General features: G+C 37.4%; 1 protein-coding gene across 1 annotated transcript in view; it reads left to right on the top strand.

Annotated features, from left to right (window-relative positions):
* Positions 1-12,921, top strand: part of LOC138147574 (aldehyde oxidase 3-like) — a 112,025-nt gene that overhangs the window by 26,790 nt on the left and 72,314 nt on the right. The window contains exons 8-10 of the mRNA XM_069070105.1: positions 514-594; positions 7,231-7,375; positions 8,331-8,426. Coding sequence (XP_068926206.1) covers positions 514-594; positions 7,231-7,375; positions 8,331-8,426 — 322 coding nt within the window. The remainder of the gene's footprint in view (positions 1-513; positions 595-7,230; positions 7,376-8,330; positions 8,427-12,921) is intronic.

The following is a 12,921-nucleotide window of genomic DNA, read 5'->3' as shown; positions in this document are numbered from 1 at the left end:
GTTTCTCATATGTATATGTGTATATATGTATGTGTGTGTATGTGTGTATGAAACTCCACTGTCTATTAGTCATACATGGAATTGAGGCTTAATAAATGTCTGATAATGACGATCTTAAGTCAGGCATAGTTTGAATGAGCATTTTTAAGCCAGGCTAGTACTTTACAAATATTAGGTGTTTAATAAAGATTTGTTGAATGAATCTTGCATCTCTCAGAATTCCTAGTTTCTTTTGGGCACAGCTTAAGTACCACTTTCTCAGGAGGTCTTTCCACATCTCCTCAGCTCCTAATGCCTTCTCCCCAAATCATTTTGTCTTTATTTTGTGCATACCTCTATGTGTATGTATGTGGTATTTCCTCTGACTAGACTCCAAGTTACTTGATGGCAACTGATGTTTTCACTTTTGTCCTTGTATGCCTGGGGCTTGGCATACTGTAGTAGTCTGTAAATTCTTGTTGATTGATTGACTATAGTTTTTGCTATTTGTGACTGAATTAAATTTTTTTTAAGGTCTGCACCAAACTGTACCAAGAAGAAGATTTTTTGCCCTTGGACCCAACCCAAGAACTTATATTTCCACCTGAACTCATGGTATGTTGTTTTTCTTGGTTGACTTCTGATTTTCAGCAGGGCCACCTTCTCTACAGACATTTTTGATCTAGTTCCTACTATCCCTTACCTTGAGTAACTTTTCACCAATCCTACATTGGGTGACCCACAAGGGCAAAGGAAGGGGATTTCTCTTTCTTGTCCTTGCCCTTATTTTCATAGCCTTTCCCTATTTCCTCTTTTCCAGCAGTATCCCTTCCCAACTCACAATGTCCATTGCCATAAAGTATACTCAAGAACCTATTGAGTTAAAGTAAATAGTTCAATTCAAGAGATCCTCATGATACAAACTAAATACAGCTGAAATAAGTTGGAAAAAATCCCACAATCTTGGTTACTCAATTACCTTGGCACAGGTTGAAAGTATTTAACAGTCTCTTCCAGGTTTTTCTTGTTTTCTGTTCTCTTTCCAGCTGAGGGACCTCTAACTTTAATTCTTTGGTCATTGACCTTTCTGGTAGTTCAACCTACTGTTATGCCTAGACCTTAAGGCTGCAGGTTCCCTACCCCTGGCCTAGAACTAAAGTGAACTCTGTCCATTCATCCCATCAGTCTTTAGACAATCATGATCATTTCCTGTCTGGGCCCCAGGTCTACCTCATTTATTCTCACATCAAAATTGATACCTAACAATCACCTTGTTCAGTGCTTTGGACTCTGCCCCAGAGAATCCTCCATTTTGGTCTTTTCCTGGATAGTCAAACATTTATTCATTTTTCTAGTTCTGTTTTCCATCTCAATCAACACAATTTCCTTGAATTCTTGCTTCTTCTCTCTCCAGTTCTTGTTTTTCTAATTGCCTCAGGCCTTTCCACTCTCTTTTTCCTCCTCTTGGGTATATACTCTTGTCTGTCTTGTTTCCAATTTATTTTCTAAGACCTTTGGAAAGAATCTTGTTTCTTTACAACTTCATGTCTCATTTTAACCTATTCCCCAAGCACATCAATTATCATTTTACCTCAGTGGCTCTGAATTTCCTACCCACTTCCTGAATCACCATGTTTACCTTTCCTCCCCTCTCCCAATGAGGAAAAATGGTAGCTCACCGTTAACCATATTAAAGAACCATTCCTACCCTATATACATAAATTTATCATAGGATAATTTAAAAGCTGGAAGGAACCCCAGTGACCAACTAACTCCCCCTTCTTATTTACAAATGGGGAAACTGAGGTCCAAGAGGTCAAGTGCCCAAGGTCACAGAGCTAGCATTAGAACTAGGATTTGAACCCCAGATCTTTTGACTTCAAAACCAGTATGCTTTCCACTATACCTCTAAGCCATGAAAATTAAATGTTCAAGTAAGCTTTGTCTTTCTATTGCTTTCCACATAAGGGAACCAGGTAGAATATTGCAACATAAGATATATTTGAAGGAATGCCATCTAATTTAGTTCTAAATGAATAAAACAATTCACCACAGTAGCAGTCATAGTGCACTTGAGATAAAACTGTTCTACTTTTAAAGGGGGATCTTGTGTAACATAAGACCAGTACTGTAAAACAATGCTCACTCACTGAAACTGAAGGCAACAGTTTTTATAACAGATGTTCCTCATCTCTGATAACAATAGAACATTGACTTATGAGTATTAAGCACCTGGGGTTCTTGTTTTCAATATTAACCAGCTCTAGGATATTAGGCTTTCTGGACACCAGGCTGGATGCACTAAATTCTAAGGCATCAAAAGAACTGACAAATGAGATTATGACATCGTTTCCAGGGATCTCTGAAATATGGAGGAAGGGAGAGGTAATGTTGAACTAGTTAAGGTCCGATGTCCTTTTTTTTTTTTTTTTCAAAAAAGGGGAAGAGAATGGAATTAATATAAGCAAGTGAGCATTACTCCTGGCAAAACTATAGGACATATTACTAGGGTGGTGGTTATTGACTATATAGAAAAAAGGAGCAACCACAGCTAGCCAGAACTGTTTCCTTAAGAAAATATCCTGCCAGACTAACTTTGCTTCCTTTTTTGACAGGGTTACCAGACAGGTGGATTAGGGGAATATTGTAGATATTGTTTGCCAAAGTATTTGTCAGTCTCTCATGATATTTTTATGGAAAGGACAGAGAAGTGGTTTAGGTACAATTAGCTGGATTCAAAACTAGTAGGGTGAACACATACAGGACTGTTTGCTGTCAGCTTGGAAGGAGATCTGTATTGAACTGTCCCAGGAATTTGTGCTTGGTTCTATGATATTTAATATTTTTATGAGTTCCTTGGATAAAAGCATTAATGATATGATCAGATGTGCCCCTGATACAAAACTTAGAGGGATAGATTATATGGATCATACAGCTAGGATCTAAAATGGTCCTAATAGGCTAGAATTTTTGACAGGGTTTAATAAGAGTGGCATCTAGGTGGCTCAGTAGATAGAGTGCTAGAAGACCTGAGTTCAAATCCAGCCTTGGATTAGCTGTGTGATCCTAGGCAAGTCAACTTAACCTCTGTTTGCCTTAATCAACTGTAGAAGAAAATGGAAAAAAAAAACCTCTGGTTTCTTTTCTTTTTTCTTTTTTCTTTTATTAATTTGTTTGTTTCCTTTTAGTTTACAGGATTCAATTCCACAATTCCTTGAATTTCACATTTTGTCCCCCTCCCTCCCCTTCCCCCCCCATGGCGGCTTATAGTCAAGTATAGGATCTATAAATACTTTCACATTATACATTGGTCAGGTTATAAGGACAGATTGTACCAGCTGGAATGAAAAATGGTAAAGAGGACATAAAACCAAATAAGAGAACGAAAAAGATCAGGTATTTTGCTTCCACCTGGATATAAACTTAGTTCTTTCTAGTTCTTTCTCTGGATGCACATTTTTCTCTCCATCATGAGTCTTTTGGGGTTGACTTCTATCACTGCATTGCTGAGAAGAGTCCAATCTATCAAAGTTGGTCATCACACATACGTTGTGTCTGTAATTGTGTACAAATTTCTCCTGCTTCGACTCTTCTCACTCAGCATCAGTTCGTATAAGCCTCTCCAGGTAAATATGAAGACTGTCTGCTCCTTGTTTCTTATAGCATAATAGTATTCCATAACATGCATATACCACAACTTGTTCAGCCATTCCCCAATTGATGGGCACCCCCTTAATTTCCAATTATTTGCCACCACAAAAAGAGCTGCTATAAACATTTTTGTACATATGGGTCTTTCTTCCATTTCTATGATTTCTTTGGGATATAAACCTAGGAGTGGTATTGCTAGATCAAAGGGTATGAAAGTATTTATAGCCCTTTGGGCATAATTCCAGATTGCTCTCCAGAAAGGCTGGATCAGTTCACAACTCCACCAACAATGCATTAGTGTTCCAGTTTGCCCACATCCTCTCCAGCATTTGTCATTTTCCTGTTTTGTCATCTTAGCCAATCTGACTGGTGAGATGTGGTACCTCAGAGTTGTTTTGATTTGCATTTCTCTAATCAATAGTAAATTAGGGTTTCTTTTCCAAGAAAGCCCCATGGACAGTATGGTCCATGTGGTCATGAAGAGTCAGACACAACTGAATAATAAGATGAAATATAATAAGGAATACATAAAATTTTATACGTGAGCTAAAAAAATCAAATTCACAAGTACAAGAGAGAAGAAACATAACTAGATAGTTAATCTGGGAAAGGTTTTGGGGGTTTCAGTGCACAGACAACTCAATTTGAGTTAGCAGTGCGAAATGGCAGACAATGAGAATCTGAGTATCCAGGACTTGGGATCTAATAGTCCTTCTGTACTCTGCTCTGGGGAGACCACACAGAGACCATGGTGTTCAGTTCTAAGGAAGTACTCTGAGAAAGGACACTGATGATCTTTATCTCTCAAGAGAGGACCGGGATGATGAAAAGACCCAGGACAGGAAAGAGCCTCAAGATCATCTATTGGAGGAAAGTGAAGGAAATAATTATGTTTAGCCTAGAGAAGACTTAATGAGACATGATCGCTTCCTCAAATATTTGAGGAATTGCCATATTGAGAGAGGGATTGAATTTGGTCTTGGAAGATATGTAAGAATTGCAAAGAGTTACATTAAAGTTGTCTAGGCTTGAAATAAAGAAAACTTTTCTAACACTTAATTGTGATTTCCTTCTTCCTCAAAGTTTTCAAGAAAAGCCTGGATCATCACTTTTTGGATACCTTGTTGAAGAGATTCTAAGTCAGCTTAGAATCTGAGCTCTCTTCTAACTCTGATTCTGTGCATTTCCTCTAAGAAATGTTTCCTAAATTTATCTTTAAGAAGCCATGTTCTCAGAGTCAGGAAACCTTGCTTTAGGTTCTGTGTCTTTCATTTTAAAGGGTTTCTCAAAAGTCTTAAGCTATTAAAATGTCAAACTGTACTCTTTTGGAATCCCTAGATGTGTGACATTGGGCAGACCCCTCCACCACTCTGGTCCTGTTTCTGTGTCTATAAAATAAGGTGTTGGAGTAAGATTATTTCCAAGGTCCACACTATTTCTTAGAATTCTAAATTTGGAAGGTATCTTGGTGGCTAGATCTAGTCTATAATATAACTGAAAAAGAATCCCCCCCAAAATATAATGGAAAAGTGATTGTCACCTTATTTTTTTAAAGACCTCTAGTGAGGAGGAACCTCCCACCTTCCCAACGTAGCTGTTACAATTTTGGACAGTGCCAATTGTTAAGGATTTCCTTGGAGGCAGCATAGTAGAGTGAAAAGAACCCTGGGTCTGGGGTCAGAATATCTGGGTTCAAATTATCACTCTACTCTCTATTGCCTTGGGCAAGTTGCTTAGCTTTATGAGGTCTCAGTTTCCTTATCTGTAAAATGAGGATATTGGACAAGCTCACCTCTGTGGTTTCTTCCAGCTCTAGATCTACAATCTGTGATCAATATATGAAACCTAAATGTGACTCTGCACCTTCCACTCATTGTTCGTAGTTCTACCCTCTGGATCCACAGCTAACAAGCCTAATCCCTCCTCACATAACCAAAAGTTTTAGAGTTAGAAGGGATCTCAATGGCTGTCTAATCCAGCTCTCAAACAGAGAATTTCTATTTGAAAAGTGATTGTCAGGGGCAGCTAGGTGGCAGAGTGAATAGAGAACCAGCCCTGGAGTCAGGAGGACCTGAGTTCAAATTCCACCTCAGACACTTAACACAAAAAAACTAGCTGTGTGACCTTGGGCAAGTCACTTAACCCCAGTTGCCCTGCCTTTCCTCTTCCAAAAAAAAAAAAGAAAAGTGATCTTCAAACTCTGATTTATGATGAAAAAAACCTGTTACCTCCTCATATTTATGGTAACTCTTCAGATCCTTGAAGCCAGCTCTCATGTCTTTCTAAAGGCATGTAGGGGATATATTGGATAGAGTTCTGGACTTGAATTCAGGAAGACCTGAACTCAAAGCTCCGTCAGACACACTGCTGTGTGACCCTGAGCAAATCATTTATTTACAACATCAGATTTCTCAACTGTAAATGGGGATAATAATAGCGCCTACCCTAAAGGGTTGTTGGGCATCTAGATGGTGCAGTGGAAAAAGAGGGCCCGGAGTCAGAAAGACATCTTCGTGAGTACAAATCCGGTCTCAGACACTAGCTGTGTGAGCTTGGGCAAATCACTTAGCCCTGTTTGCCTTAGTTTCTTCATCTGTAAGGAAGAAGGAAATGGCATTTATAAGGAAAAGGAAATGGCAAATCATGGCAGTATCTTTGCCAAGATAACCCCAAAAGGGGGTTATGAAGACTCTGAAATGACCAAACAACAACAAAATAAAAAGTTGTGAGTATAGCATGTCAAGTGCTTTGCAAACCTTAAAGCACTATGCAAATGTTGTTACTATTGCTATTAATTTTTAATAGGCTAAATGTACACAATTCCTTCAGCCCTAGTCACTTCCAACATTCTGTGATTAACTGGCAAAATTTCTTTTCCAAATTTTTACCAATGTATGGAATTATTTATTTTGAATTTTTGGTATGTTACCTTTTTTTTTAAAGGGGCTCCCTTTGGGGTTTAACATGAACAGAATCTTAGGGATGTTAGAGGTCATATAATACGGCTCCCCTTTTTGCAAATGTGGAAACTGAGGCTTAGGGAAATTAGATATCTTGTCCAGAAGTTATACATCTAGTTAATGAGAGAAATAGGATTAGAAAACCTGCATCTTCTCTGACTTCTAGGTCAGTGCTGTTTCCTCCACAGCCGTTTATGTGAAAGGAAAGCACAAATACTGCACACGGTGTCATACACACTTGGTGAAGGACTTGGAACATAAAAGTCAAGCATATGTTGTCTTCCACATATATCTAAGCACTTGTTTGCATTTCTACCATTATTTGTAACCTTGGCAATAATTAGTTTGTAAGTTGGAAACTTGGCCTGAAATATCTCATTCTGAGATGATGTTTTACCTATATGTTTTCAAATAAGATTCAATTAAAATTTGCTTGGTTTTTATGTTATAGGAGATGGAAAAGCATACAAAGCAGCAGGTTTAATTAGAAATTGATTACATTACATTCCTTTGATCAATTTTCTTAAATTCTTATTTCAGAGTGCATTCTTTTTTATTTTGTTTGTGAGCCTCAGTCAAATGTTTATCTTTCACCATTATAATAGTATTAATTGGAATTATCTACTTTGTTTTCCTATAGAGAATGACAGAAGAGGCAAGAAAGAAGACACTTGTGTTCCAGGGGGACAGGGTTACCTGGATTTCCCCTGCAACCCTGAATGACCTTTTGGAGCTTAAATTGCAATATCCCCAGGCCCCTCTTGTCATGGGCAACACCTTTGTGGGTGAGTAGTTGAATTGTGTCTCCTGTATTGAAGATCACAATTTGGCCCTGAGTTTCTGCCTTTATGAAATGGATGGAGACTAGCAGAAGGAGACGGCATGTGAGCAAATCCATTCCAGAGTAAAAATGTAATCCTGGTAACTTATCATTACTATCCCTCCAAAATAATAACGTATAGCATGGTAAACATTTAATATTTATTGTTCTAAAAGGGGGAGATATGGCCTATAGATCTAATCCTAGAATGTTTCCATTGACCACAATTAGCATTCTTGTACTTTTTAAAAAAACGATAGTATTTATTTATTTTTTTTTTTTTTTTGCTTTTTGGAAGGCAATTGGTGTTAAGTGACTTGCCCAAGGTCACATGGCTAGTTTTTGTGTTAAGGTCAGATTTGAACTCAGGTCATCCTGACTCCAGGGCCAGTGCTCTATTCATTGTGCCATCTAGCTGCTCCACTATCTGTGCACTTTTGAACATTATAGATAATGAAAAAATCCCCAGTCTTTCCGAGTTCCTTGAGAGCAGGAATTGTGTTTTATTTATCTTTATCTCTTCCTTAGTACCTAGAATAGGGCCTTGAAAAGTAGGCAAGCAATAAATGTTTATACCTAATGCAAAGAATAGAGAAGCTCAGAAACTTTTCATTTATTATTGCTTTATTTAGCTTTGTATGTTTGCTCTGTGAATATTCCTTTTCTAGGCCATGGTATCATTTCTAGAAAGATAGTAACGTGACATCTTTTTATTTCTTCTTCTATTTTTTTTTTGTGGTGAGGCAATCAGGGCTAAGTGTCAAGCTAAGTGCCCAAGGTCACACAGCTAATATGTGTCAAGTGTCTAAGGCTGGATTCGAACTTAGGTCCTACTGACTTCAGGGCTGGTGCTCTATCCACTGCACCACATAGCTTTTCCTTACCTTCTTTTTATTATTACCAATATTTTTATTTTTTAGGACCCAACATGAAATTCAAAGATGTCTTTCACCCAGTTATCATCTCTCCCACTAGAATTTCAGAATTGAATGTTGTGATGATTGATGCAAATCAAGGTATGTTCCCACTTAAATTAAGGCATTATTTATGTTGGTGATCATGCTAAGAAAAAGTAGTGTTTATTTAAATATATCATGGAACACCAGCAAAGGTCATCTGCACCATTCTGCTGCCTTAAGACAAAATTGCATCTAAGGCATCCTAGGCTGGAAAGAATTTTCCTATTTTCAAGGACTTCCAGGGAAGGGTATACAACTTGACTTCAGACACAGTTCTATGTCCACATCTAATGGATGCTCAAGAGAACTTCATTCAGCCAAAAACCTTTTCTAACCATCTTCATCATCAGGAAAACCTTTGTGTCTAACCTATTCTGCTTGTGCCATAGGTAAATGCTTTTCCTTCTGTTTTCAGCAAAGACGAGAGCAGTAGATCTTCTGGAAAACAACCCTTGCTTCACTCAAACTTTGCCATTATCTCTTCATCAGCTTTTCTTCTCTAGATTATACCTTTTTTTGTTTTGGTGATTTCCTCTAGTTATCTAATATGCAACAAAAGAAAAAATAGATTTCAGGAATTGTTTCCCAGTTCATGATTAAATCTGCTGGATTAGCATTATGTGATGATTGTATGAGAATTCTAACACAGTATTATTAAACTGAAAAAAAGGTAGGAAAAATTTTTTTAGTATTTATTATTTTTATTTCATTCATAGAGAAATCTTCATTTTTCAACTACTGAATGTTTCCACAATTACATATTTTTCTAGTACTCTAATCATAGTGATTTAACAAAATATTGAAAAGAATTGAGATTTTTTTTTGAGAAGCAAAGGACAAGGGATCTTCTTTATTAGTTAGAAAAACTCTTTTGCTAATGCTTGTACTTTGATTTTGAAGCCAGATGTAGATGTGCAAAGAATGGGGAAATCATTACTCTCCATTTGAGGGAAACATTCTGATTGGATAAGGGCTCAGACTAGACTAGGCAAGATAGATAACACAGGGCACAACAGAATGGGGTGCAAGAAGTGATATTTAAAAATATTATTTCTGATTTTTTTGAGGGGGGAATGCAGCACAAGTGGGGTTAAGTGATTTGTCCAAGATCACACGGCTAGTGAGTGCTAAGTGGTAAGTGTCTGAGGCTGGATTTGAACTTAGGTCCTCCTGATTCTAGGGCCCGTGCTCTATTAACTGTACCACCTAGCCGCCCCTAAAATATTATTTCTTATAAAATGCATATTTAAATAGAAAATCTGACTCTACATATCCTTTAGGCATTTATTTTGAGATAAGTCAAGCTGCATTTTTTAAGAGTGATACTTGAAACCTTCCAATGAACAGTAGCACAAATTAAGTGAAATTTTAAAGGGTACATAGATAATGATAATGGCAATAATGACCATTTACATGGTGCTTTAAGATTTGCAAAGCACTTTACATATATTATCCCATGCTTTCTCTGACTCTGGGTAAGGATATTACTTAAGGGGCATATTTAGTGTTTCTTATTCATTCATAATTTAAAATTCGCAAAATAGGCTAGTTAGTTGTAAACCTTGTTTTTCTACGTTGTATTTATGGTTATGTTGGTTAGGGACAGCCTCTCCTCCCTCTGTACCCACATTACATAAGCAGCTATGACTATCCATGATGCATGGGTTCTGTGTCCTTGCCTTTGAGTTTTGCTCTTATTGTCCTGGAGAATTGATGAGTAGCTTAATCTGTATGAAGACCAAGTTCTCTAAATTCACATTTGATTTTCTTTTGGATTCCTATTTGGATAACCTCATGGTAAACATCCTTTGAAGTCTAAGTAAATATCTTTTTTATAAGATCCAAAGAGCAGGGTCCTCTCAACCATTTTCAAATATCAAAGTACATCGGGCATTCTTTTTTAAATAGTCACTTAATGCTGTCCAATTCCCTAAAAGTTAAGGAATGTGCTCCCTCTGCTGGAAGACTTTGTCAGTTTTGTGATATTAGAATGAACAATGAATCAGGACTCAAGTCAGGTAAATCCTAGCCAATGAAGGCAGCAAGTTGCCTAATTCCATTTCTTTGGAAACCTGAGTAAATGGTCATTATTGTTAAATAGATAATAAAAATGTGCAAAAACAAGTTCTATATAGAGAAGAAAACAGTAGGGCCTTGATTACCAATATAAAGCAGAAGTAGTATAGGACTTACTTGTCTGGATCTCAATTTCCTCATCTGTCAAAAAGGAAAGTTGAACTAGATGACCTAAAGCCCCTTCTAGGTTTAGGAATCTCTGAGTTCCAGGAACTTGCTGAAACTTCCAGGAAGCAGAAGCTCATAAATAAAATATTTTAGAAGTATCCTAGTGCCCAGGAATGTGCTAGTCACTGTGATTGATATAAAAGAATATGACATGCTTCATGCAAGGGCACAATTCAATTCAGGTCCACAAGGATCTTTGAGGTACTTACTATGTTCCAGGCACTATACTAGGTGCTGGGGTTAAAAAGACAAAAACAAGGTCATCACTTACCTTAAAAGCCTATGCCCTATTTAGGGGGAATTAAAGTATGCATATAAATAAATATTATATATATATATATAGTATAAATACAAAGTAACTTTGGGAAAGGGCAGTAGGGAGGGCATTAAGACATTGGGGAATCAGGAAAGGCCTCCTAATTTTCTTACTTGGGGCACAAAAGATAGGTGACCACTTTATGAGAATGGGGAAGACAGATTCTAGAATGGTCAAGAAACAACTAGGAAGGCTGATAGGGCTGCTACTGATGGGGAATGGTAAAAGAGGTAAGTAGCCACCCCAGTAAGCCAAAGGCTCTTAAAGTACCATTGACTTCCTTTTAAGCAGAGATTCTCAAATATTTTTGTGTCACAGAGCTCTTTGGCAGGCTGGTGAAACTTATGGATCCCTTATTAGAATAATACTTGTTGCCTCATTAATGATTGAAGGAAATGCTAAATTTCAGTTAGAGGTGAGTGAAAATAAAGATATATACTTTCCCCCTCCAAATTCATAGAATCCCTGAAATCTATCTATTGACCCCCTAGAGGGTATCTGTTGTCCCAAGATTAAGAGCCTTTGCTCTAAAGTCAGCACCCTTGGGGAAAGCTACAGTCTCTTTCCTAGTTATAGCCCTGTCTGAGCGCTAACTCTTGTTTCATTCTGACTATTCTTCACAATATTTGAATGGTTTCTTTATGGCTTACAATATTTTCGCTTTGACCTGGGAGTTTTGAAATTTGTCTATGATGTTCCTGGCAGTTTTCATTTGGGGATCTCTTTCAGGAGGTGATTGGTGGATTCTTTCAATTTCTATTTTATCCTCTGATTGTAAGGTTTCAGGGCTGTTTGCTTGGATAATTTCTTGAAATATGATGTCTTGGATCATGGCTTTCAGGAAATCCAGTAATTCTTAAATTGTCTCTTCTGGATCTATTTTCCAGGTCAGTTGTTTTTCCAATGAAATATTTCACATTTCCTTTTATTTTTTCATTCTTTTGACTTTATTTTATTGTTTCCTGATTTTTCATGGAGTCATTAGCTTCAACTTGTCCATTTCTAATTTTTAATGAATTATTTTCTTTGGTAAGCTTTTGTACTTCTTTTCTCATTTGTCTGATTCTGCTTTTCAAGGAGTTATTTTTTTCAGCCTCTTTTTTTCCATTTGACTAATTCTATTTTTAAAGTGTTATTTTCTTCAGTATTTTTGTGCTTCTTTTATCAAGCTGTAATTTATCTTTTCCTAACCTTTCATTTCTTTATCTAAATTTTCCTCTACCACTCACTTGATTTGAACATTATATTTTTGAACTCTTCCAGAAATTCTTTTTGGGATTGTGTCCAATTCACATTTTTTTTCCTTTTGAGGTTTTGTTTGTAGCTATTTTGACTTAATTTTCTTCTGAGTTTGTGTCTTGATCTGTCCTGTTACCCTAGTAGCTTTTTATGGTAAGGTTTCTTTTTTGTTGTTTCCTTATATTTCCACTCTATTTCTTGATTTGGAACTTTTTATTAATGTTGGGATCTATTCCTGGCATAGAAGGGGCAGGGAGCAGGAGCTCTATCTAAAGACTGAGGCTTTTTCACACTGATGTTTTCATGGCCATGTCTGGGGTTTTGGAAGTTTTTGGTGCTCCCAAGGTTGTATGACCTGGGAAGAGGTGTGGCCACTGCTTTCTTCATCTCTACTCTAGTCCTTACCCAGGAAGGGCTCCTGATCTTTTGGGATTGTAATTGATACTGCTCCTCAGGGTCCCTGATCCCCTGAGGCTAAAAATGATAATGCCCTAAGGACTTACAATCCCTTTTGACTAGAAGTGATCCTCTCTGCCCTTGAATTATGACCCGGAAGTGAGTATTGACAATGGAACTGCCAAACAGCTACTGGTCCTGTGCCCAGTACTAGCACAGGGCTACCTTGAAATCTCTTTCTGACCAGTTTCTAGGTCTCTTTACCATCTCTGTCTTGAAAGCACCTGAAGCTGCTGCTGCTTCTGTCACCACCACCTAGGCCAATCAATGGTGTTTCATCCACATAGGCTCCTTTCC

Source organism: Petaurus breviceps, unplaced genomic scaffold (genome assembly GCF_028583685.1).
Source record: "Petaurus breviceps papuanus isolate PSGF00001 unplaced genomic scaffold, PetGlider_PUasm1.0 90804, whole genome shotgun sequence".
In the NCBI taxonomy this organism is placed as follows: domain Eukaryota; kingdom Metazoa; phylum Chordata; class Mammalia; order Diprotodontia; family Petauridae; genus Petaurus; species Petaurus breviceps.
Note: the sequence above shows the minus strand (reverse complement) of the source record. Positions and strands in the feature narration are given on the sequence as shown.